This window comes from Bos mutus, chromosome 29 (assembly GCF_027580195.1).
Source record: "Bos mutus isolate GX-2022 chromosome 29, NWIPB_WYAK_1.1, whole genome shotgun sequence".
NCBI lineage: Eukaryota > Metazoa > Chordata > Mammalia > Artiodactyla > Bovidae > Bos > Bos mutus.
The window spans coordinates 34902549-34928965 of record NC_091645.1 but is presented as its reverse complement, the minus strand read 5'-3'; the positions used below and the strand labels follow the sequence as shown (position 1 = coordinate 34928965).

Sequence of the window (26417 nt, the reverse complement as noted above, 5' to 3'; positions counted from 1 at the left end):
CCTGCAAAGCTGGGGCCCAAAAAATACTTGCCGGTGGTTTGATTTATGAATTTATGCCTTTAAGTCTCTTCAACCTGACACAGAAACAGAATTCAGCTCTGTATCACATATAAAGGAAATAAAGACGTTCAGCCTGTTTACAATCTGACCAATGTTTTTATTTTTTAAAGATTTTTTTTGTTTTAAATGTGGACCAGTTTTAAAGTTGCTATTGAATTTGTTACAACATTGCTTCTGTTTCATATTTTGTTTTTTTGGCTGGGAGGCATGTGGGATCTTAACTGCAGACTAAGAATGGAATCTGACCCCCTGCATTAGAAGGGGAAGTCTTAGCCCCTGCACGCCCAAGGACCTCCCTGACCGGTGCTCTTCTAAAGTGAGGACATCATTTGGAATCAGAAAGTGCAGTGTAAAGGCTGGGGGTCAGACCTCATGGGTTCCCCTTCTGGATGGATTACACCATGTCACCCTGATCTTTTCCTGCTCATTTTTCCATCTCTAATATGGGGAAAGAAAAATAAAGGTGAGCAAAGCACACCATAAGAACCAGTGTCGGCAGGAGAAGTCTAGTTGTCTTTTCAGCACTTTCACTGTCACAGTGCTTTTTGGACTGAATTATGACTGTAAATGAAATAGACACGTTTGGTTGTGAGTGTGTATGGTGGAACTTTCCGCTTTTATTAAGAATCTCACCTCCTTGCCCCATGCAGGTGCCTTCCTTGTGCAGTGACATTTCCACAAACATTTCATTTCTAATAACATCAAATACAAACATACTCGTTAAAGCCACTTTTCCTGTGAGACTGCACGATGGTATTTTCGGATTGCTGTAGGAGATGAGAGCCATGTCTGTGTGTGCACGTTCCTATCGACGGTGGGTGACAAGACCCAGAGCACAGTGTTGGTGGAGGGGGGGCTCTGGAATCTCCACCTCTCCTAGGAACATCCCTCTTTTGAATGGAATGAACGCAGGGAGCTAGTCTGCCTGGAATCACTCCTCTTCCCATATGTTAGTAGCTAATTTTAATGTATTTCGATATTTCGCCAACATATTACACCACCCAGAAAGCCTTTGTAGATTTAATGCAAAGGGCAATATACTAAAGCCTAACTCATCTATCAAGTCAAGAAATTACTCAATTAAAAAAAAAAAGAAATCAAAGTTAGAGCCAATACGAATCAAAATTCTAATGTAAAATCAATCTGTCATTTACTTTAAAAAACAAAATAATTATGTGCATCTACCTGACTGAACCATAGTTCTCTTCTAGCGGGAGAGTTAATATATATTCTGAGCCAACTGAGGGCCGATGGCTTTAGGTATGTGCTGTGTTTAATTCCCCTGGGGTTCCTTTTGCTCCCACAGTCTGCTAATGAGGCATCTGTAAGTGGCACAGCTGAAGGGTCCTGATAGCAAACCCAGTGTGTGAATGGGACTCTGGGACACGCGGCCTCTCGCTCACCTCGATGACGGCACAGCTCTTCTGGCTCTAGGTCTCTCTCATAAGGGGACATTTTTGTTAATGTTTTTATTGTTCTCATTACTTGATCTCTCACTCTGTGTGTGTGTGTGTGTGTGTGTGTTCTTCCCCCACTCCCCCCTCCCCCCGTGTTACATAATGACTGATGCCTGGGCCAGTGGCAGGAGCGGAGGGAGTCAGGGACACTGGTTGTGTCTACCCTTCACTGCCCACGGGGAGTGTGTCTCTTCATCTTCCCTCTCTTCAGGACGTCTGAGTCCTCAAAGTCCCATCACTTCTCGAAGATTGCTTCTGGATCTACCATGCTACCATCATCGCTACCCCAGTCTCCCACGCAAGGCAAGTGACACAATAACAATGACTGCAAATATTTTAAGAAAAGGTTATGAAATAGAAAATTCAAACATACTTTGAAAATAGAAATTCAACATAAGGATGTACAAGAGTTAGTGTACAGATCCATCCGTAAACAACAGAATAGGTCCTTTGCAAAATGCCTCGAAATTCATGCATTTTATTTTCCTACCATTTAGCCTTTGTATTACCCTAATCCCAGGGACGGGGGAGCCTGGTGGGCTACCATCTATGGGGTTGCACAGAGTCCGACTAGAGTCGGACTGCTAAGCGACTTAGCAGCATCAGCAGCAGCAACCTCAGATAGGAAAAGGAGTACGTCAAGGCTGTATATTGTCACCCTGCTTATTCAACTTATATGCAGAGTACATCATGAGAAACGCTGGACTGGAAGAAACACAAGCTGGAATCAAGATTGCCGAGAGAAATATCGATAACCTCAGATAAGCAGATGACACCACCCTTATGGCAGAAAGTGAAGAGGAACTAAAAAGCCTCTTGATGAAAGTGAAAGAGGAGAGTGAAAAAGTTGGCTTAAAGCTCAATATTCAGAAAACGCAGATCATGGCATCTGGTCCCATGACTTCAGGGGAAATAGATGGGGAAACAGTGGAAACAGTGTCAGGCTTTATTTTTCTGGGCTCTAAAATCACTGCAGATGGTGATTGCAGCCATGAAATTAAAAGACACTTACTCCTTGGAAGGAAAGTTATGACCAACCTAGATAGTATATTGAAAAGCAGAGATATTACTTTGCCAACAAAGGCCCATCTAGTGAAGGCTATGGTTTTTCCAGTGGTTATGTATGGATGTGAGAGTTGGACTGTGAAGAAAGCTGAGCACCGAAGAATTGATGCTTTTGAACTGTGGTGTTGGAGAAGACTCTTGAGAGTCCCTTGGACTGCAAGGAGATCTAACCAGTCCATTCTAAAGGAGATCAGTCCTGGGTATTCATTGGAAGGACTGATGCTGAAGCTGAAACTCCAGTACCTTGGCCACCTCATGCGAAGAGTTGACTCATTGGAAAAGACCCTGATGCTGGGAGGGATTGGGGCAGGAGGAGAAGGGGATGACAGAGGATGAGATGGCTGGATGGCATCACTGACTTGATGGACATGAGTTTGAGTGAACTCGGGGAGTTGGTGATGGACAGGGAGGCCTGGTGTGCTGTGATTCATGGGGTCTCAAGGAGTTGGACACGACTGAGAGACTGAACTGAACTGAAAGTGTATACAGAATGGTGGGAACGGGCTGCATGCAGTGGATAACAGGTCAGCATTCTTAGCCAGACAAAGGGCAGAGCACATGGTGAGGGGCTCAGCACACTGTGGAATGATTCAGGACACTATCTGTCTTTCTTCTTCTGAGTGTAAATCAAAGGCTCCAGCTTTCTAGGCCGCCAACTCAACACCTTTTATAGGCACTTAATTCACTCAGAAATTAAAAATATATACATACTCCTCATAGAAAGTACCATTATTCTTCAGCTTGACACATGATTTGATTTTAAGCCTTTCTATGTCTCCTCTACATCCTACTGTGGGTTGGAAGCAGTCAAATGTGTATGATGAATGGCTACTGCTCCCCCGGCTGGTTACCTCTCAGGTAGATACTGCTGACATCCTCTGGGAAGGAAGGCTGTCCCTCCCTCCCCTGCAGAAGCCATCCTGTGAGAGTGGTCAGTGAGAGTCGTGAGAAAGGCATTGGCTTTGATCCACTTTAAATGAGAGAAGGGGGGCAGTTCATCCATGCTGAGTGGGACCACCGGGCAAAGGTTTGGAGGTGAACTTAGGGCTCCAGGGAAATCAAGGTGACCCAACCTGGTGGGTTCCAGGCTGCCTGTCTAAAGATGCTAGCCCCAAAACTCTCCCTGGTTCCAGGGGCAGCAAGTGGACAAGCCAGGAGTTTGATAGAAATATCACGCCGTGCCTTCTTTCCACTAGATCTCCTGTCTCCTGCCTTAGGACCACCAGGAAGGCTCAGTCAGGTATCACTGTTGGCATGCCCAGCCCCTGGGGTCTCCACCCTCGTGCCCTCCTCCTATCTCCCCCATAGCCCTGATTCCTCATGGTCACCTCTCCTTTCACAGCCTATGCTTTGTGACAAAGCTGAAACTCCTTCACCCTGAACTCACCCACCCCTTCCAGGTATGGCCACACGTTGAAGAATTCAGGGCTTTCAGTTACAAAGAACACAATTTGGATAAGTGTGCAAACTGGGCTCTTTTCTTGGGCATCTTGGTTTGGGGAACCTGGACATACCCTGGAGTGAAAGGAATGACACTAGACAAGGAGTCAGAAGGCCTCACTCTGCTCCTGGTTCTGCTTTAACTCAAATGAACCTGAGCAGGTCACCACCCTTCTCCAGACACCGTCTCTCTGTGGGAAGTGACTGTCGGGGAGGTCCATGGGCACGTTCCTGGATGCTGTGTATTTCACAGTCTTCCCCAAATCTGGCTAGTAGAATTCAGCAAGTTTCTACGCTAGCATAAGGCCAAATGATTCTTGCACTTAGGCGCTCAGTCATATCCAACTCTTTGAGACTTCACGGACTGTAGCCTGCCAGAGTCCTCTGTCCATGGGGATTCTCCAGGCAAGAATACTGGAGTGGGTTGCCATGCCCTCCTCCAGGGGATCTTCCCAACCAAGAGATCGAAACCAGGTTTCCCACATTGCAGGTGGATTCTTTACCATCTGAGCCATCAGGGAAGCCCCAGAAATATATAAATCTTTCCTCAAACCAGAGATTCCTCCTACCCAGAAAGTCATCAGTTAGATATTTACATGGAGGGAAGTGGCCAAAAGCAGTGAAGTGACATTTTATTGTTGAACAAGGGGCATCATGAACCCCCACGCAGGGAAGTGGGCTGCTCTAGGTCCCCAGGGGCCCTTCCACCTCCAGGTTTCAGCCTGGCTCTGCCCTCTGTTCAGATGCCAGGGCAGAGGCTGCAGATCCTGCCGGGACCCATGTGTGTGACACCTGGAGGAGCCTGGGAGCTGCTGCCCCACAATCCGCCCAGTTAGACCAGGAGAAGCACTGGACGGGCAGCTGTCCAAGCCCTGAAGGCCAAGTGGGAAGGGGGTCTCCTCTGAGGGAGGGTGTTGGCTCACTGTGTGTCCTGCCAAAGTACCCTCCAGAAATGCCAGTTCTCGTTGCTTTCACTGTCTCAGATCACTGCAACTTTGCTTCTCTATTTAATTCACACCTAACCTCTCAGCCATCAAGACAGACCCCCCCCACCTATGCATCTGTGACTCTGTTTCTGTTTTGTAAATAAGTTCATTTGTACCAATTTTTGGGGGGGGGCATGGATTCCAAATATAAGGAATTGTATAGCATTACCAATTCAATGGACATGAACTTGGGCAAATTCTGGGAGATAGTGACGCACAGGGAGACCTGCATGCTGCAGTCCATAGGGTTTCAAAGAGTCGGACATGACTTAGCGAATGAACAGCAACAATACTGATAAAATTAAAAAAAAAAAAAGACCACACGCAGGGGAAGATCAGATCACACGCCCTCTCAGCACCCTTGGACACACGGCTTCAGACCCACCAGGCTGGGTCACTCTGACCTCCCCAGAGCCCCAGGTTCACTTTCAGCTCTTTGCCCAGTGGTCCTATGCAGCGTGGATGAACTGCCCCCTTCTCTTATTCAAAGTGGACCAAAGCTGATGCCTTTTTCAGGGCTCTCACTGATCACCCTGATGGGTTCACCTTGGGACTCAGTTTCACTTACATTACAGACCAGTGTGAGGCAAAGAGCAGGGTCTGGGTGCGGAGAAGGCCTGGCCAGTGGGGACCTGGGCAGCCGTGGACACAGTACAGTCTCGCTACTTGCCGGCGACGGTTGAGAGCATTCAGCCTCCAGGGACGCTGTGAGGGTTAAGTGAGAAGACACACGAGCCTGCAGCGCTGCTTCCAACATACGGGGATGCTCACTAAATGGCGGCTCACTCCCTTCACCCCGACCTTCAGGAAGAGGGTCTTGGTCCATCTTGACTTCTTCTCTGACCTTATTTTAATTCCAATTTGATAATAACTCACTTTTTTTTTTTTTTTTTAGTAAGAGACCACAGACACCTACATTTCTACCTAGGACTTCAGACAACATCTAGACATTAGCCACCTATAGGGGAAGTCGTGTGGGGATGGGGGTGGAGCAAAAGGAGCCTGTATTCATCCGCCCCAATGCGGACCTGTCTGTCCGGGCACTTTCGGCTGCAAGAGACAGAAACTCAATCCAAGATAATTTAAGCAAAGAAGGGTGCGTGTTTCTCTTCAGGCCTGACTTGTCCTACTTCCGGTGACGCCCTCTCGCATCAGTTCTCATCCTGGTTTTGGTTCACTTCATTTCCTTGCAGACTTTCTCCACCTATTAGAAAAGGTGTCCCTTTGAGCCCTGCCTGTTTCCACACAGCACCTAGAAAAGTCTCAGGGGAGAAACTGATTGGCCAGCCCCGTGCCGCCTGCCCACCTTCACACACAGTGTTCCAGCTACATGGAGCTGATTCCTGGGGTTGGGTGGGGGGACAGTGTGCCAAGTCTCCCTTCCCTCAAGCCTGGAGAACACTGCTGGCCTTGAGCATCCAGAGGCAGTGACTCTCTGCCATGTTCACGTTGAGTATTACCCAACACTGTGATTGGTTTTCTCGAGCAAGCTGATTATAAAGACATTGGAGCCAATGTGTGTGTAAGACATAATAGCATATCGTTCAGAGTCTTCATCCTGGTTCATCCACATCGACTCTCTGAAGTAGACATTATTATTTCCACTTTAAGGACAAGATGGGCGGAGATGAGATGAGAAAATCGAGGATTGCAGAATTGAAGCTGATAAACGGAATTAGACTCAAATCCAGGTCTTTTGATTTTAAATGCTAAATTCTTTCTGTTATATTACTGTGCCGTCTGGCTTCTTTTCGAGATGATGATGATAACTCGTAGAAACCGATGCCAGATGCCTGTGCTTATAATTCCAGTTAGAAAACACAGACCGTGCTCCTCTTGTAGGAACATGGATTTAAATCTCTGTGTCCTTAATCTCTGTGCTGCTAAGAGTTCAACCTTCATTGTAATATCAGCTTAGGCAAATTATCGATACATCAGGAAATCAGCTCGAAGTTAACTTTTCAAAATAGATCCCACAGAATTCTGGTATTATTGGTACCTGGGACATATCACCTCCATTCACGTCAAAAGTGACCTTATCCACAGGAGTCACGCCCCAGATAGCTTTCCAGGGAGACTCCTTGAAAAGGTGGGGACCATCTTCTTCCCCACCATGGCTTTCTCCCTCCCAAAGTGACACCTGCAAATCAGAGCTGGGCCCCCTGCTCCTCCCCAGGTGTGGGAGGGTGGGCAGATCCCTCCCCCGGAGGTGGTGCATCCCCGTCCAGCCTCAGCCAGGCAGCACGGCCACAGCAGGTGGAGCAGAGTGGAGCAGCGGCTTTTGTTAACTCCTGCACATGATGTCAGGGCTGCTCTTTAGATTGAAGCCCCTGTGGTTCTTTCCATAATAGCTGCGAGGAATCAAACCCACTGCCCACACCCCTTCCCTCTCCTCCCACCCACACACTCTCCTCCTCCTGCCTCCTTCTCCTCCCCAAGGGCCTTGTCTCCAGCCTTGGATCAGGCCCACCACGTGCGATTGGTTGCCACCCTCCTCCTAGGGCTGGAGGGCTTGCTGTCCAGTTCAGCGAGGGGCCAGGAGCATGTGGCCAGTTCACAGAGAATCAGTCCCCACTTGCTCTTGCTCACTGCACAGAAGCTTCAGCTATTGATGCTGAACGGTGTATGAAATGCCATCCTGGCTGCCTCTCCTCAGAAGTTAGAGACTTCATCCATTTCCCTTCCTTTTTCCTTCTCCTCGTTCCTTATCTGCAAACAGAAAAATGACGTCCTCAGTAAAGTTCTCTTAACATCAAAGAGTGTGGAGGGTGAGAAAATACCATTTTGCCTAGAACAGGAGACCCTTTTCTGATGTTAATTTTGTCTTAAGACCATTCATTCTCCTCTCACCCTTGAACTGGGAAGTAAATGGTGTATATCATGCATCTGGCTGATCCAAGAAGTGAGTCTCGTTGTCCTGCAGACACCTGATGAGAAGTACTTGAACCTTTGAGCTCAGGGGAAGGAGATCTGATTGTTGAATGAGGAGCCGAGATTTCCAAGAGTCCCCTCCAATTAGAGCTTCCCCTAATCAGGACCTCCAGAGCACAGAATCTCTGCTGGACCCAGGCCACCCCATACGCAAGGACCTGATCACCCTCTGTTCGGGGCAGTTGCAGCAGAAAAGATTCCCAGGCTTGGGGCCTGAAAGATTGAGATTAAGATGGAAAAAGGAAAGGAAGATTGCTGACTGCCTCGATGTGATCCACGTATTAGGTAAGGAATGGGCCTGGTTGAACAGACCCCTGGGTGTGGAGTGCCCGGGACTGGCTTTCTCATCTGTAACTGTATTAATGATATGTTGAATATCCAACAGGCCTATGTGTTCAGCCCATGTCAGAGGAGGGGAACAGATGTCTTCTCCATCGTGTGCTCCTGTGAAACATGAGGGCCGCTGGGAAATTTTACTCGGTGGTAAATCCAGCCTTGAAAGAGCTATAGCTCTCCAGACAGCTTAGCACCGAGCAGTACTCAGAGCCCAAATTAGACTTGTGGTTTGATGGCCCCTAAGGAGAGCTTTCGCCTTGGTGAACGCACAAAGCGATTCTGGAATAATGCCTGCCAGGAGCTTAGTTCACAAGCACCAAGAGCTCCTCCCAGGGAAACGTGGCAGACTACTTCAGTCTCAACTTGATGAAAATGGCAAACCGTGAAAACTGGCTGATGGTTACGATGTATGGTGGTGGGGAGTTTGAAGTGTCTCTGCTGAGGCTCCCCTGGCCCCTAGGAGGCTGAGCCTAGGGTTTGGACCAGCCAGGCGCCCTCCCAGCCTGTGTGGGCCGTCAACAAGCTGTGCTGCTGTTGATGACAAGTGTCTGCTGGGTGTGCCTGTGTGTGCCAGGCATGGTTACAATATCTGTGTATAGAGGGTAAGTAATACAGATCAGAATTTGTGCCAAGTTCATTTTTTTATCTTTTAAAAATTTTACTGCAACCTAGTAGGGACAGATCAGGGCTCACAAACATGTTTCAAGAGCCCCAAAGTTAGGTGCTGTCTTTCTGTTTCTTATTTTTGATTTACGGTGTCTCTTGACTACATATTCTTCTCTCTGCTTTAGATCTGGTCTCTACCTCACTTTCAAGGTATTTTATTATGACTCTCACCATCCTCACAGGGCTTTTAAAACCTGTTGTAGAAAACACCCATTTATCACTTCTTGGCATTTGGATAAAATTACTAATTGTCTGTGCAAAGCAGTTGCAACTTGATTACTACTAAAAGTAATACATGGGGGACTTCCCTGTTGGCCCAGTGGTTAAGACTTTATCTTCTACTGCAGGGAGGGTGGATTCAATCCCTGGTTGGGGAGCTAAGATTCCACATGCCTTGCAGCCAAAAAGCCAAAAAATGTAAAATAGAAGCAATAGAGTAAAAAATTCAATAAAGACATTAAAAATGGTCCACATCGAAGTAAGTCAGAAAGAAAAACACCAATACAGTATGTTAACGCATATATATGGAATTTAGAAAGATGGTAACAATGACCCTATATGCAAGACAGCAAAAGGGACACAGATGTATAGAACAGACTTTTGGACTCTGTGGGAGAAGGCGAGGGTGGGATGATTTGAGAAAATAGCATTGAAACATGTATATTATCATATGTGAAACAGATCGCCAGTTCAGGTTTGATGCATGAGATAGGGTGCTCAGGGCTGGTGCACTGGGATGACCCTGAGGGATGGGATGGGGAGGGAGGTGGGAGGGGGGTTCAGGATGGGGAACACATATACATCCATGGCTGATTCATGTCAATGTATGGCAAAAACCACTACAATATTGTAAAGTAATTAGCCTCCAATTAAAATAAATTAATTAATTTTTAAAAATAGTCCACTTAAAAAAAAAGTAATATACAGGCTTTCCCATATTTTCTCTGTGGATGTTTGTGCTGTTTCATGTAAATTTTAATATCATAGGCTATTAACAATAGCAAAGGGGTTATACAAAAGAAGATCTGATATCTATTTGAGTCCCTTGGAGTATTTAGCATAAGATAATATTTTAGAGGTTGGTCTGAGAGACAAATGCCCAGGTTCACATCCTGACTCCATTGCTTACCAGCTGTGGATAAGTTTTCCTTGAGTCTCAATGTTCTCATCTGTAAAATAGGCATGACAATTGCACCATTCATAGGGTTTGAGAATTTAATAAGAGAAAATTGCATAGGAAACTCTGGCCCTCATGCCTGGCACATAGCAAATGCTCACACTTATGGATGGTTAATAGAAAGTGGTGAATGTACAGATTTGTTGCAGGTCAGGGTGAGGACACTTGTAAGTTTGGTGTGTCTGCCTCTCTTCCTAACAGCTTACCAATGACCTGTCATCTTCATCGTCACTCTGGAGAGCAGAGAAGTGGCGATGACGAAGCCACCGTGCCTTCTGTCCTGGGCAGTTATCACTGAGGCCACAGCCACTCTGAAGCACCTAACCGCACAGGTCACTGTGCGGATCACTGCACAAGACTGGTCTAGAGATAAAGTGCTTGTCCCTTGGGAGTTAGAGATAGGAAGGACATTTTGATGGACTTGTGAATTAGATTGCAGTGGCTTAAAAATAAATCTGTTAACATAAACACCTTTAAAATGAAGAGACTTGAAACACAGTGCTCTGGTTGTATGAAGGGAGGACGAGGTGACCTGCCCACTGTTCCTCTGTGTGTTTGTAGCTCCAGCTGGATCCAATATCCAGACCTCGATGCTCCGTCCCCTCGGAGTTGCCTGGCTGAACACCTGCAGGGGGCGCTCTCCTTCACACACAACCCAGGGTGAGCAGTGCCTCTGGGGCTTGTGTAAAACGGCAGTGCTGTTTCCAGTTCACCTGTGCACTCAGTATCTACTTTCACTCTATGCAGCTCGGGGATATATACACTAACATTATTATGGGGTTTATAAGGAAGTATAATAATTACTGTGGAAATCTGAAAGAAGCATTTCAAAAATATGTGGGTTGAGGCATCATGATGGTACCAGATATATCAGAATCAGCTAAGGAAGGTGGTGAGAACCAGCCAAGTTTTCCAGAATTTTTGTTCACATTATAAAAATTGCTTCCAATAAGAGAAAAACCACAAACTAGATGGTCAATTTTCATGGCCCTTAGACGATCTCTCAAAAAGTCCTCACATCTGTTAGATTATCTCTGTCCGAGTTATAGTGTATCCATCATCAAGGACGTGCAGCTCTCTGAGGACGTTTGGTAACCACACACAAAGTCTATATCTGGAAAGTTCATCAGCGTGTCTAACCTAAGTCTGTCTTGCTGCAGTTTAAATAAGCTCCAAGCACTTACATTATTCGTTGCCATGCATGTAGGTTGCCCGAGACACACAGGATAAACTCCTCCCCTGCTCCCTCTTGGAGAAGCTTCTTCATGTGCAGACTGCAGTCCTCAAATCTCAGGACCCCTCTCCCTTTTCATGTTATCATATGCACATGGATGACTTCAGGAAATAAATTAAGTGAATGAAATATAGGTGTAATGCTGGTATTCTGAAACAGGAGTGACAGGAGAAGAAAATAAAAAGTTATTTACTATTTTCCAAGCAATGAAATAGGAGATTGATTGGAAAAGGTGAAAGATGAGAGAGAGAGAGAGAATCTGTCACTGAATGATATTTTCATCGGAGAGGAAAATAAATACCAGCAAATGAAATTTGACTCATCTTTGCGAGTTTCACCAAGCATGAAAATGTCCCTTTAAAATTTCTAGTAAGCAGTGGCTGGCTATGGGATTTTTCCAGTGTAAAGGGAATCTGAGTTCAGGAGGCCAGGGAATGCCAGAGGAAAGGGATTTTTTGATGTTTGGGGCTCTGAGACTGTCAGTTTAAAAAATGAAGGCAATATAGAAGGGCCAAAGTGACATTTGTCATGCCATCTCTCCAGGCTCCTGTCTCTTTAATCAGCTAGCCTGATTTGCCCAGTAAATGATTCCTGACTGTGTGTGTGCGCGCGCCTGTGTGCCCGCGTGAGTGTGTTGTAGCTCTGTCAATCCTTGGATTAGAACCAATGATTGCAGCTCGTAGGAGGGCTGTCCAGGGCCAGATTGTACGATGTGTCTCAGTGCCAGAGTATGAAGAGAGATAATTACTGAGAAGTCACACTCTCCCATCCTTGGCTTTCTTGTGGTGTCCTTCAGCAAAACAGTGGATTTAAACCTCCTTCCACCAGCTCGAGAGCAACGCAATCTGTCAGGAAAGAAAGAAAGAGAAAACCGAACCTGACAAAAAAGAAGAAAAAGAAGAAAAAAAAATCATGAAAACCATCCAGGCAAAAATGCACAATTCTATCTCTTGGGCAATCTTCACGGCGCTGGCTGCTCTGTTTCTCTTTCAAGGTAAGAGCTTGCTATTGATCTGCCTGCAGCCGACCCAGGAATTGTACAGTGTGCTGTGGGTGATTCGCAGACTCTCCGAGTCGGCTCTGCTGTATGGTTTGCAGGTGGAGGAGAGAGCGTTCGCTCGCGTTCCAGCAGCATGGCTGGGACGTTCTCCTCCCTCCCAGGCTGTAAGGGTATTGATCGATTCTGGCTGCTAGGGGAACGGGCGGGGGATGTATGTACATAAGTAAAGTGTGTCTGGGGCTCCTGTTTGGTAACGTGGCTGTGTGCTGGTCCCCTGGCTGTCTGTACATTCTTGCACACACACGATGGATGGAGACACATGGAAGCCGGGGAATTAAGGATTCGGAGGGCGGCGGGGAAGCTAATGCGTTGCTTGTGGTACTGGGAAGAAATTTCGAGAGGAAACTTTAAATATCTATCCACCAGTAAACTTGCAAAGCTTCTGCAAGGAGCAAATGGAAAATGCAGGCTAGGCATAATCAGGTAACTACGCTTTGTGGTCAGAAAGCCAGCTCTGAGGGCTGAATCAGTCTGCAGCGGAGCTGGAGAGCCGGGTTAGTTTTCTGTGTGTTTGGGGGTGTGTTTGTGGAGGAGAGCAGCGGGGGTTGGTTAAAAAGCAGAGAAGAGGCTGCGGGAGCAAGCAGGCTCTGAGATTCCGGAAAGCTGTCCTAAGTTGAAGGGAGAGAGGCGGTAGGAGTCGAATGCTAACGTTCTGTTTCTTTCTCTGGGAAGCCGAGCCCTCTGGGCTGCAGTCAGGGCCGGGCTTGCCGAATTGTGGTCCTGCTGTGCTGGGGGTGGGTGGGAATCCATTTCAACCTGGACTCCCCTCGCTGCACCGGAGGTTGGGGGAGCCCAGCGCTCTGTCCCAGCTCCCACCTCCCAGCAGGCTCCCACCTCCCAGCAGCCGCTTTCCCTGCCCACCTGCTCACCCCGCCTGCCCTGTCCTTTGAGGATCTGGTGTGCGCCTAAGACCCCTGCGTTCTCAGTGACTGAGGTGGGCAGAGAAACTTTCCCTGGTGGGTGGCCCAGCTCCGCTTCCCACAGGAGCCCACTTGGGAGCTCAGTGCTGGCTGCTGCGTCCCCAGAGGAAAGTTGGCTCCAGGTGGGCGGGGGTGGAGAAGGCTGGGGAGTCCCACCCATCCGGTTCCCTTCCCCACTGCAGTACCTGGCTCTTGCGGTCCCCGTCACTAGTCCCTTGAGTTCCCCCTGAGGGTGGTCTTTGGGGACTCCCCTTGCCGGAGTTGCAGAGGCGTCCACACAGACCCACAGGAGGTGGGCAGAAGGACCAGGCTGGGAAGGATCAAATGCCTGCGAACCCTCGGCTGGGGCTCAAAGAGCGGGGAAGGGGACCCTGGAGGGCTCCACAAGGATGCAAGGAAGTCCATCGTATGGGATCTCCTTGCCCTGCAGCTCCCAGCCTTGGGGGTGGGGAGCACGGGCCTCAGGGTGTCCCTCCTCCCCCACGGGGCAGTGGGTGTGAGCGTGAAGAAGGCCACGTGGAGGCAGCCCTGACTCCTCTTATATAACATGGAGCAGAGGCAGCATGCGTGTGTGTGTGTGTGTGTGTGTGTGTGTGTGTGTTCACGTGCACCCCTGCTTGTACTTGGGTGAACAGGGGCTCACCCAGTGAGATCAGGGCCCCAACTCTGGCACTGGGGAAACTGAGCCCAGAGCCAGGCAACCTCCAGTAACAGCTTCCATCATGTAACCCAGAAATGTAAACCAAATGGGGGCAGGGTGGAGTCAGGGGTCCGGAGGAAGGGACAGGGAAGGTCCCAAGACCTCCATCATTTCCATCTGTCCTGAGGTCTGAGTCTCTTCCATTTTAACCTCCGACTGGAGACAATTGCCAAAATTCCACCATCCACAGCCCCACTGGCAGCTTGCCAGGAGCCCCAGGGCCATACTGGATTTACATATAAATTAGCATACGTGATTTTTTTTTCATCAGAAATAAATGCAGGGAAGCATAATATTTGCTCATACTTTGAATCATTCCCGAACCGATGAGAAGAAAATGGGGGTGCGAAGTTCTCCCCCCAGGGAATTCTGATTGTACACTCTTGTTGCCATCTTGGGTGGGGATAAGGGTGACTGGGTTACCCCAGCCCTCCTCACATTCTACCAAATCCTGAATTTCCTAAGACGAATCATGGCCTTACTTGCACTATCCACCTCGAACCAGCTTTCAATAGGCTTCGATGTGTCAGAAAAGAACCGGGCTGCCCAATTTCAAGGCAAAGTGACCCCCAAGACCCACCCCCCACCCTCGCGAGCCACGTGGCAGTTGGACCAGCCAAGGTGATGTGTGTTTTCTCTTTCAGGGCATGGGAGCTGGGGTGGGCCAGTTACCTCTTATCAAACTCACAGAATTACTCAGGCAGCCAGGTCTTGCCTGCAATAACCCACCCCTATTGCCTTGACCCGGTGGGACTAGTTAGAATGCAGTACACATTCTAAGGCAATTTTTTTCTTCTCTGTTTTTGTTTTAGGCTGGCTCTTCCTAGAGCCCTTACTTCCTGGGCTTCTCGCCTTCTTGAAAAGGTGTTGGGGGCTAGGGGTGGTTGATGGACCCCTCCCTGACCTGCTCCTCACCCCATTCCACAGCCACCATGATCCAGCTTAGAGGAGGAGGGAGTCAGCCCTGATTAGTGATAGGGAGAGGGTGGGGGTGATTAGCGCCCAGGGGCTCTGGCCCTAAGACGCTCTGGGGTTGATTAGCCAGAGCTCCTCCTCGGCCCTGGAGCCAGAGAAGCTCCTGGATGAGGCGCTGTCCTTTTCAGCTCACCGCCCACCTCCTGCCACGGAGAGGCTCAGAGAGGAATGGCTGGTGTACGGCATCTTCTCTCTTTCCAGAAACCCGACCATTTCTCCTTCGAAGGATTAATGCTCCTTTCAACACCTTCCCAGGAACTGGGCTAGATTCCTGTCTTACCTTTCTCATTTTCTCTCATCTCCTCACTCACATCCCATGTCAACTACCTGCCCACATACACAGCAGCAGGGCAGAGGGGAAGGGAGAGGAAATGGAGCTGGGTTCCCCTCTCTTTCTCTGTGCGCCGGCGACACGGACACGGTTCAGCTGGGCGGATCGGCCAAGTTCCTGCCACTCACAGCAAACACTTGGGTGCCAGCCGCAGCCTGAGCTGGGCAACGCTTCTGAGATGGGGGGAGTGGGGGTGACAGATGAGACCATAACAATGTTTACTGGCAGAGTGAAAAATCGGTTTGGGGAGATGGGCTCCTGGGCCTGATGTAAGTAAGCATTGTGGGCACTTGGAAGCATGGCCAAAAAAAAAATTAAGGGGAGATGACAGAGGAGCTTCACAAAGTGAATGCCAGCTGCCAGACTTGGAGCTTCCAATGGGGGAGGCAGGGGGGCCACGGGCAAGTCGTGGAGTGCATAAGAACTGCAGCTTCCCTCCACTCTTCACACCCTGGGACTGCCCTCCGGGCATTGGATGGAGGTGGGCGCAGAGTCCCAGCCAGGGGGGCTCTCAGGTGGCAGTTTCAGGCTAGTCCTAGGGCTGGCTCTTCCCTTTCATCACTTTTAAAGCCGAAGTGAGCCCTGGAAACCCTTTTCCGCAGCTGTGGCCTCTCCCCCTGACTTCCGTGGTTTCTCAGTGGCCTCTCTTGTGGCACGGGGCTGAAGGGTGCGGAGCTGTGTCCCTGGAGGGCCTCTCCTTGTTCCCTGCTTGAGTGCTCCAAGGGCACTGTCCCTAGCAGCTCCCTGAGGACCTGCCCCTGCTCCCTGGCAGCCCTGAGGTGCAGCAACCCAGGCTGGGGCCAGCTGCTTGTCATGGATGGGTCACACCAGTGTTGGCTTCAGCCACGTTTTATCCCTCGGGATGAGGTGTGCTCTCTGGACATCCTAAGAAGGGGTGACCTGCAGGACAGGTGATTCCTGCATATGTAAGAAGATGCTGGAAGAATGATGTGCGATGCTCTCACTCTCTCCTTATGGTGGAAACACTTTGGAGAGGATGATTGTGTCGAGGATTTGTCTCTGTTCCAGATATTTTATGTCTGGAGCTCATGGCCTGCTCCTGCCCATCAACTAGAAAGATGAAGGTGTAAAAAAAAAACAAAAAAAACCCACTTTGCTTTATATTTAACCTCAGCAGAGGTCCTATGGACCCTTCAAACACTGTAATGGGCGTGCCTGTCTGACTGATTTCCAATCGCTTCAGGTGGCCTGAGCACAGCTGGGTGGGGAGCAGGTACATCCGAACACAAAGTTCCCCATGACTTCCGTAGGTGACGATACTTCCCTCTGGGAAGTCTCCCCACCTGTCTGCCAGGCCGGGGAGCAACTCCCCCAAGGGTTGTAAAGACTCATTAATGCTTGTAACGCAGCAAACATGTGGTGCTAAGTGGAGCTCCACGCTGAGCCTGCTGGTATTTACGCAGCTCCTTTCCTTTCTGCTCTACTGGCTTGTTACATGTTTACTTTATGTCTGTAGTCATTTGAAATTCAATAAAACTAATTACACATAAAAAATGAAAACATGCAAAAATAAGGTAATCGATGGCCTGCAGGTAAGATGGAGTCTTGGGTACCACATCCTCCGGGGTGTCTCCTCCGCCGACCCGTTGGCTCGGCCCTCCTTCTCTTAGAGGGTGCGCGGTGGAAGAGGACCAGAGGGGATTTAGAGGAAACACGCGGGACCACGCCTCCTCACCCTTTCCTAGTAGGAGGAAGACTTTAGCCAGGAGGTGTCAGGGGGCGGGGCCCATGGCAGAGGGGCGGGGCCCTGGGGGAGGGGATATGGGAGGAACCAGGAGTTTCAGAGAGTAAAAACCAGATGCAAGCTGGACTGGCAAAGGGTGGAAAGAAGAGGCCCCCATCCTCTGCTTTGACTGATTTTGTTCAGCAACCTCTAGAGCTTATGTTTTATGTATTTATGTGTGTGTGTTTCTGCAACCTTCTGAACTGAGCCTGCCCTTGCTATGGCAGCTTAAACTTGAGGGAGCGTCCGTAGAAGAGATGTGCGCGTCCCTCCACCGTCCCTTTCCTTCCCTCTCTCCCCTCTTCTCCCTCCCTCCCTCTTTCTGCCCCCTCTCCCCCTCTTCTCTGCCCTCCCTTTTCTGTTTCTCGTGGTCCCTTATTCTTTCTTCCTTTCATTTTTCCTTCTCCTCCGTGGGAAAAATAATTGATCAGCTGACAGATCTGGGTCAAGCTGGTAGGGGCTGCTCTGCCTCATGTAGGCTTGCCTAGGAGAGGGGGGAGAGGGGTCTGTCCTCCCAGGTCACAGGAGCCCAGCTGATAGACTGCAATGGTGGTGCGGGGTGGGGGGGGAACCAAGGAACCAGTGGGGAGTTCATGTCCGTAAGGTTGGCTGCGATCCCACTGAAGGCAGCCTCCTCAGCTGTTGCGTGTCTGATACCCCAGGGTTCCACATCCCTTTTCCCTTTGCCTCTTTCCTGCTTCTGTTCCACTTGTACCCCCTACTTGTTCCAGTTTCTTCCCTCATCTTTCTGCTTGCCCCTCCTTTTCTCTTCCTTCCCAAACCAAGACAGGAGATCACAGAATCTCCCCCGCTTAAGTCATATTAGAGAAATGGCCTTTTGTTTATTTGCAAGAAGAAAAACAGAAACTCTGCCAGAAGAGCTCTGTAAGTCATTTGCAAACTGCAAAACAAACCAACAGCGCTTCACATTTCCATTGCTGAGAAAAGAGTATTTCAAGAGAGACTGTCAAGCTGAGAAACCAAATATTGGAAAACACATTCTTCAGCTCTGTTACTAACGACATCTTAGGTTACTAAATTTGATTTTTTTTTTTTTTTTGGCTTCTTGAAGAGTATTGCCCTTTACAGTAATAAAGGACTGTTCAAAAGATGGACTGGTTTTGGCTTCAGTAGCTCATTCAAATTCACTCTCCAGAGGTGCCTCCTTGGCTTCATCTTGGTGGTGTCACCAAAATCCAATTCAACACAGACTAGATCTGGTTGTTTACTTGTGCATTGGTTCAGTCACCTGGCGAGTGTTTATTGAGTTCCTATTATGTTCCCTGCATTGTTGTAGGTGCTGGGAATATATCAGTGACCAAACCAACTAGAGTACAATCCCCAGATTTGATTTGATTTGTCATCCTTTTTAATCACGTTGGGAAGAACCAGCAGGAATATCAGAAGTAGGGGTGGAGGGGTGCTGGGTGGCATAGTCTTTTGCACAGTTGCCTGTGCATATTACGATGGGTGGCAAGAGCACACCAATCCTGGAGGCTTGTTTTTAGATAGGGAGCGTGGGAGAGCAAGCGCAGCCAGGCTCTGGGTTCATCACGTCAGAGGTGCTACCTCTGTTGCTCCATTGTGACTCCTGGCCAGAAGGGCTCAGGGTGTGTGATTCTCCCTCCCTTGGCACGTGGCAGCAAAAGCTGCTGTGAGGTGCTGGCTTGGTGACCATTGGCTCTTGTCATTGTCATTCAAGTTATTGGTTGGTTCTTGGCACCACTGCCACCCTTGCCAGTGGCCTGTCCAATGCCTTCATACCCTGCCTTCTGCAGAGAACTGGATGGCCAAAGACAGCAAGGGGTGGGGGTGCTTACGCAGGCACAGTGGGGTTTGCTGAGGCAACTGATCAGGGTGAGGCAAGTTCAGTTCATGGGACCCTGAGGGTTTCCTATTTTAGGGTGGACTTAAGATGACCTCCTTTCTGAGAACCCTTTCTTTGCTACCTACTCGTGTGCTCAGTCATTCACTGAGCCCACCAGTCTTTTCTGTTCATGGGAATTTCCAGGCCAGAATACGGGAGTGGGTGGCCATTTCCTTCTTTGCTACCCACTCATCACACCCTGATTTAGGGTTCCTAGAATGACAGACAAGCGTCATCATTCATTTGCTCTCTGATGCTATAACTGTGGTTGGGACATAGCCTTTTTTCAGTCGTCAGCTTGTGTTTTCAGCTGTATGCACCCAAAGAGAATCGAGCTTCCCTTCTGCTCACAGTGTGTGTTGTGGTTGCCCTCTGAACACTTTAGGGGGGTTACTCACCTGGCTGCTTCTGTCTGCATTTCCATAGTGCTGGTGACTCTTCTTAGCATTTCCCCTGTAGAAGTACAGGTAAGTACCTTTCTCATGGATCCACGATTCTTCAAGTCAAGCAACCTGGAGCAATCTGCCTCTACTGTTAGGAGGTCCTCATGAGACAGGTGCAATGTGCCTTTGTTTGCAATACTCCCATTTTCTAAGCCAATGGTCCTCAAATTTGTTCTACCATGGAATCACCTGAGGAGCTTTATAAAAATGCCAATGCTTGGACCCCATCCCAGAACGCTTACATCAGCATCTCTTTGTGAGATGTTCTGATATTTTCCTGTGCTCTCTAAGAGGTTCCAACCTATGGCCAGGTTTGAAAGCCATACCTCTTTGGTTATCAGAAAACTTTCTCCAACCTGGGATAAGGCACATCCCTTCTAGGAGCCTCTGTCACTTCATCTCTAAAATTAAGCGGTTAGACTCAAAGATTTTCCAGTTTCACGTCCCACATTTTGCAATTCTGCAAATAGCCTTTCTGAGTCTAGTACTTGAAAGGTAGTGGTGCTAGGAGAAAACATTCAGAAGCAGTGTCTGTTTGCAGGAAACTAAGAATATAAACAGCCACAGACGGGCGACCACAGTCGGAACATGTGATGGTGTGTGTGCACACAAACAGTGCACACTGTATCATACACACTATCACGTATCCACACGTGCCTGTGTTTCTCGTCTAGAAGGCATCCTTCAGGTGGGAGGGAAGGACAAACGAGCCACAGCATTTCAGGTAGGGGGACTCAGGAATGAGAATGATCGATCCCATAGGAGAAATTCCGGAGCCTTGGAATGTGTGAATGTGGGTCAAGAATGGATGTGTTGGAGCCTGATTTAGCGCGAGCTAAGTGATGGTGGGTCTTGGCAGAAGCTCCATTCATAAGTGTGAAGATTTCCATCTCTCTCTCCTGGCCTCCACTCCCGCTCACTCCCCAGGAACCGGCTACCCAGCCTGCTGCTTCCATCTCTCTCCTCACTGGCAACAAAGGCTCCGTGCTCAGAACCCCAATGGCAGTTTGGCAGCTACTGTGTTAGGCTGAGGGAGGCTGGCTCTTGCCTCCCAGCCAGGTCAGACCCTGCAGCACAGGCAGGAGGGAAAGCATGCCTGTTTTGATGGAGTCAGCAGGAGCAGACAGCACAGGGGGAGCAGAGCTACCGTGCGGATTTGTGCCAAGTATAGTCCCTGGGTAACTCACGAAGTGTTTCCACTGCTGTGTCAGCCAGGCAGAGTCACAACCAGCTCAGGCCCAGAGAGACTTTCATGATGGTTTATTTCAATCCCTCTGTTGGAGCTCTAACATCCCAGTGGTGCAGCTGCAGTGGTCTCCTCACTTCTATCTCCAGTGTAGGGAACTTGCCTCTCTCCAGAGCTACTGCATCTGACTGATCAGGAAGACAGGGAGACAAAGGAGAAGAATCTGTCCTCTTATTGATTCCAGCCCCTTGTTCTCGATCTGGAGAGGAAACACAGCATAGTCTTTGGATGGTCTGGGCCCAAGCTTTGGCTCTGCCACTTTCTAGGCTGAAACTTTTGGCGATTTAATCAACCTCTGAGGGCAATTCAGTTCCCTCTTGTACAAAACAGAGCTAATTCTGAGACTTAGGTTTAAGGCTGGTGTAAGGATTACATAAGTTACTGCAGAGAAAGTGCTCAGAACACTGCCTGGCACACAATAAGCTCTCAATAAATATCACCTATAGTATTACGAGTGCTGCTAATACTACTACCCATAGGACGAGACTGGTTTTTCTTCGACATGACTTTTCTTCAAATATTTGAAAACACGATTCCCTCCCCTTCTCCCTAAGTTAAATATTCCAAGCTTTTCTCCTGTTTTCTGTATCATCATTCATAGAAAGCATGCCGATGGCCCTTTCCTAAAATTATTCTGGTTATGCTGTTTTCTTCTTAAGGTAAATCTCTTCCCCGTGTGCTTTGAGTATTATAGAATGTAGCCTCACCTGATTCTAAATCCAGATAAAATGAAATCTCTGCTCTCTGAAAAGGCATGAGCCGGGGGTGCCAGCCTCTCTCCAAACCCTTTGTCCTCTGGTTCCCTGAATTCCTAGGGCTTTGCTGCAGCTTCCTCCTGGTAAGTGTGTGCCTGCTCCCTCTACTGATGGCTGTCCTGTCCACCTGGCAAAAACTTGCTATGATTCAAGACAGAACTCCCAGCTCAGCGTCTCTCCGAAGCTCATACTGCCTCCTTTTCTGCCCCCCACGGCTCTGGTGCTTCCTTTGGTCTTTGCATCTATTGCGAGTTGTGTGGTTCCCTGCTGACACCTGTCTCTGTCAGTGGACAGTGAGCCCCTGGAGGTCTGGGACTGCCTGTGTGCCAGCGCACCTAGCCTAGTACCTGGCACACAGCTGATCAGTGTTTATGGATAAAACAGAAGGGGGAGAGAAAGAGACAGAGAAGTGCCCTTAGGTTTATCAGGAGCCAGAGAACCCTGTAGAATCCGGGTGAGCTATAATTACCCCTTCCTTCTCCAATGACTGTGTCATACTGTTCACACAACAACCTGACCTTGGAACTTACCCTTTTCTGAAGTCTGTTTATCAGATTCAACTCATCTCCTCCTCTGACAAGACCTCTTTGAGACTCTGAATATGAAACTACACACATCAGTCACCCCTGCTGGCGATCACCAGCCATAAACCAGATGTTATAGGTACACAGGTAGCGGAAATGAGCTCTCATTCTTCCTGGCTAAACTCACCCAAGAGCAGAAATTGGTCCCTCTAGAGGTCAGCTGGTCAGAAGCCTGGAAGAGAGGGCTGCTCTCTGAGGTGGCATCAGAGGGCAAGGGAAACTCAGACCTAAGACAAGAGGAGAGTGACTGGTGGGTTTTCTTTATCTAGAGAAGGTGAAGAGGTAAGTGCTTCTTACCCACTTCTTCAAACCTACTCTGCCTCCTCCTTCGCCACTCCCTACCCCGGGGGCATTTGACTGTCTTCTAAACAGCCAGAGGAGACCTGACCCAGGCACAGCAAGATTAATTGACAGCCTTTTTTCTCAGTGCAATTGGTGATGCAAAGACATCTGTAGTTCAATAAGCCATTTTGTCAATTCTGAAAACAATAATAATCATTCTATATTTCTCTTTCCTTCCTCAAAACTTCTTAACAGAAGGATTTGAATGCCTTATCACCACTTTTTCATCACTTTCTGGCACTGCTGAAGCCTTGTCCAAGGCTAAAATAGTTTAATCACCAAGTCTGGAAACTTTTCACAGACTTTCTAGAGTTGTGGGAGGTACTTTGGAATTTGCCTGGTCTCCCACCTGAATAATGTTGACTAATTCCTGGGTCCAGCTCCAGGACCCCCAGAGAGCAGATGCTGTCTGAGTTGTGGTCCTGGTTCTGGCTGTCTATCCGAATCACCTGTGGAGATTGTTAGACGCCCAGGTTCAACTCACAAAAAAATCTCAGTATATGGATCAGAATGGGGTGAGGTCATCTCTACTTTGAAACACTTAGGACTTTCAGTGCAGATACAGCTGAGAATAACTGACACCAGCCCCCGTTTCAGAGTAGATAAACTCTGCAAGAAAGTACTGCTCAGTATAAATTCTACCCTTTCTCTTTATACACAGTGTTCTAAATTTGTTCAGGACAGCAGTATGCTTGTTTATAATACGCACCTCTGAGATTTGCTTAGAGCCGAGGAGTCATGCCATGTGAGTCAGGCCAATGGAAAGCAGGCGGAAGTTTCCCGGGTGGCAGTTTGAGGACTGCACTCAAGAAGCCTGTGCTTTGTGAACCCTACCACTCCCACAGCTTTTCTTGACTGAGAGACTGGCATACTATCTGGGGGCCCAGGAACCAACCTGCAAACAGAAAGGCAAAAAAAAAAAAAATTAAAAAAACACTTACAACCAGAATGGCAAAACAGGAAGCTCTTAGGTTGAACTAAATGAATTTGCTGTTTGAGTAAATCAAAGATAGTTGGATAGAAACAATTTCACATGGCTCCGTCTAACAGAAGGACCCCAAGTTCAAGAGAACATAGCAGTCATGCCAGCTGTGCAATATGTATTTCCACACTTATTATTTATGGAAAATATTTCCATATAATTAGGATTCCATTACTTGTAGCTGAATACAATCCTAGTAAATCTACATGGAGCAAAAATGTGCCTCTTTCTGACTTATGCCAGTTCAGTTCAGTTCAGTCGCTCAGTCGTGTCCGACTCTTTGCAACCCCATGAATCGCAGCATGCCAGGCCTTTCTGTCCATCACCAACTCCCGGAGTTTACTCAAACTCATGTCCATCAAGTCGGTGATGCCATCCAGCCATCTCATCCTCTGTCATCCCCTTTTCCTCCTGCCCCCAGTTCCTCCCAGCATCAGAGTCTTTTCCAATGAGTCAACTCTTCGCATGAGGTGGCCAAAGTATTGGAGTTTCAGCTTCAGCATCATTCCTTCCAAAGAAATCCCAGGGCTGATCTCCTTCAGAATGGACTGGTCGGGTCTCCTTGCAGTCCAAGGGACTCTCAAGAGTCTTCTCCAACACCACAGTTCAAAAGCATCAATTCTTCGGCACTCACAGTCCAACGCTCACATCCATACATGACCACTGGAAAAACCATAGCCTTCACTAGACGGACCTTTGTTGGCAAAGTCATATCTCTGCTTTTCAATATACTATCTAGGTTGGTCATCACTTTCCTTCCAAGGAGTAAGCATCTTTTAATTTCATGGCTGCAGTCACCATCTACAGTGATTTTGGAGCCCCCAAAAATAAAGTCTGACACTGTTTCCCCATCTATTTCCCATGAAGTGATGGGACCAGATGACATGATCTTAGTTTTCTGAATGTTGAACTTTAAGCCAACTTTTTCACTCTCCTCTTTCACTTTCATCAAGAGGCTTTTTAGTTCCTCTTCATTTTCTGCCATAAGGCTGTTGTCATCTGCATATCTGAGGTTATTGATATTTCTCCCAGCAATCTTGATTCCAGCTTGTGCTTCTTCCAGCCCAGCACTTCTCATGATGTACTCAGCATAGAAGTTAAATAAGCAGGGTGACAATATACAGCCTTGACGTACTTGAGTTAGAGCCACTCAAAGTACCAGTAATATTGTGCGATCCAGTTTCCTTCTAGAGAAGACTGTGATGGACCCTAGTTATCTTATCTTGACATTCTTAGTTCCTTATCACCATTATCATGTGTAACTTCTAAACCACTAATCATTGTGATCGCTATCTTCTAAGAATGTTCCAGTTTGATGATGAGTCACTAAAAGACATTAGCAGATTGTTCCTGCTGTAGTTTGATTGGCAAAGTGGGGAGTGGGTTATTGCCTACTACACTTTGGACTTTATACATCAGACCACTTTATTATTACACTCATTTCTTTTCTTGTTCAGATATTCCACTCTATTGCTCATTGAAGTTGCACTCATTCCCCTGTCTAAATTGCTGTTATTCACGACCTCTCCCATCCTTGCTTTTATGTGTTTGAAATTTCATTGCATGTGGGTCCATTATTTAAATCCACTGAGGCTATTTTTGTATTCTGATGAGCTGTCACCGTTAGTTTCCTGTCGTTTCCAAGTGATATAAACTTTCGTGTCCACATCGCCAAGGTGAATGATTAAAAAACAGCAAAATCATAGATTCAAGAGTATAGCGGAGTTCTTACTTACATTTTTAGTTCAACTACTCCAGAGTGATTTACTCAGACCCCACTGTGTGCTAGCCATAAACAATAAGTCCTAGTTCTCACATTCAGTCAAGAAAAACAATTCAAGACAACATGGTAAGTGTTGGCATGAAAGCAAGTCTTGTTTGCCATTGCCACATCGAGATTTTTCAGGTCAGAGAACTCTTCTAGAAGGAAGAGATGTTAAGCTGAGACACAAATGTTACTAGATTCAACCAAGTAAGAGCAGATAGAAGTATTACAAGCAAAGGAATCAGCATATGCCAAATCCTAGAAATAGGAGAGTATGCTAGGAATTTAGGAATCCGGTACCAATCTGGCTAGACTGAGTGTGTTGGTGTAGTTTCCTGGGATAGAGCGGGGGTGGAGGCAGCTTGTAGGTAGAAAGACAAGGGGTGCAGTTAGAGAAGTAGTCACAAGTCACACCTTGAGTGTCTTTATGGTTCTTGTTAAAGATTTTATTCTGAGGGAAGAAAGGGTTGTGTGCCAGAGAGCAGCATGATTAAGCTTGCAGTGTTAATTGATAAATAACATTATTTAGGTTACTTAAAAATGTTAAAATGTTACTCCAGTTGCAGTGTGGGAATGAATTAAAAGACTAGAGGATGTGGCAACCAAGCAGGCATGAGTTAACCAGGTGAGACTGACAGAGACAAGGAGATGTGGGTATTCAAGCGTCATGGACTTAGAGCAGGGGTCCCCAACCCCCAAGGCCACTGACAGCTACCTGTCCAAGGTCCATGGCTGGTCAGGAACTGGCCACACAGCAGGAGGTGAGTGATGGGAGAGACAGCAAAGCTTCATCTTCAGTTCCCCATTGCTCTCCATAGCTCACATTGCTGCCTGAAATATACTGTCCCCCATCTATGGGAAACTTGTCTTCCACAAAACCAGTGTCAGTGCCAAAAATGTGGGGACTCTGCTGACTTAAAGGATAGGACCTGGAGATGGAGAGAAAAAACAATGATGCACGAGAAAGCAAAATTGGAGAGGACTTCTCATATCTGGGTAAATAGGACACAGGCAGGTTTTAGGGAGGGTGTGATGAAAGCAATTTGGGTCTCGATGGTTTTATTGCTGTACACAGAGCTCTCTGATATGAAGTTAGCTGGATGAATCTGGAACTCTGGAAGATACTTGAGCTTGAACAAAGAGGGTCTTTGACACAGACACAATGGATTACCCAGGAAGGGAGATGATGAGAAATGGGGCAGACAACCAGGATTTAAGGATCAGGAAGGAAAGAGATCTTGGGGAAAAAAATGACAAGTAGGGGCCAGAGCATGAGAGAAAAACCAGGAGAGTGTGATGACATTGAGGTTAGAGGATGTGTGTTTGGGGCAGGCAGGAGCCTTAGCCACCA

General features: G+C 47.8%; 1 protein-coding gene across 6 annotated transcripts in view; it reads left to right on the top strand.

Moving 5' to 3' along the window:
* The first annotated feature begins 12095 nt into the window (after positions 1-12095).
* LOC102266692 (neurotrimin) overlaps positions 12096-26417 on the top strand; it is a 965779-nt gene continuing 951457 nt past the window's right edge. For all 6 annotated transcript variants that reach the window (XM_070365288.1, XM_070365287.1, XM_070365285.1 and 3 more), the window contains exon 1: positions 12096-12346. In XM_070365288.1, coding sequence (XP_070221389.1) covers positions 12265-12346 — 82 coding nt within the window. In that variant the 5' untranslated portion in view covers positions 12096-12264. The remainder of the gene's footprint in view (positions 12347-26417) is intronic.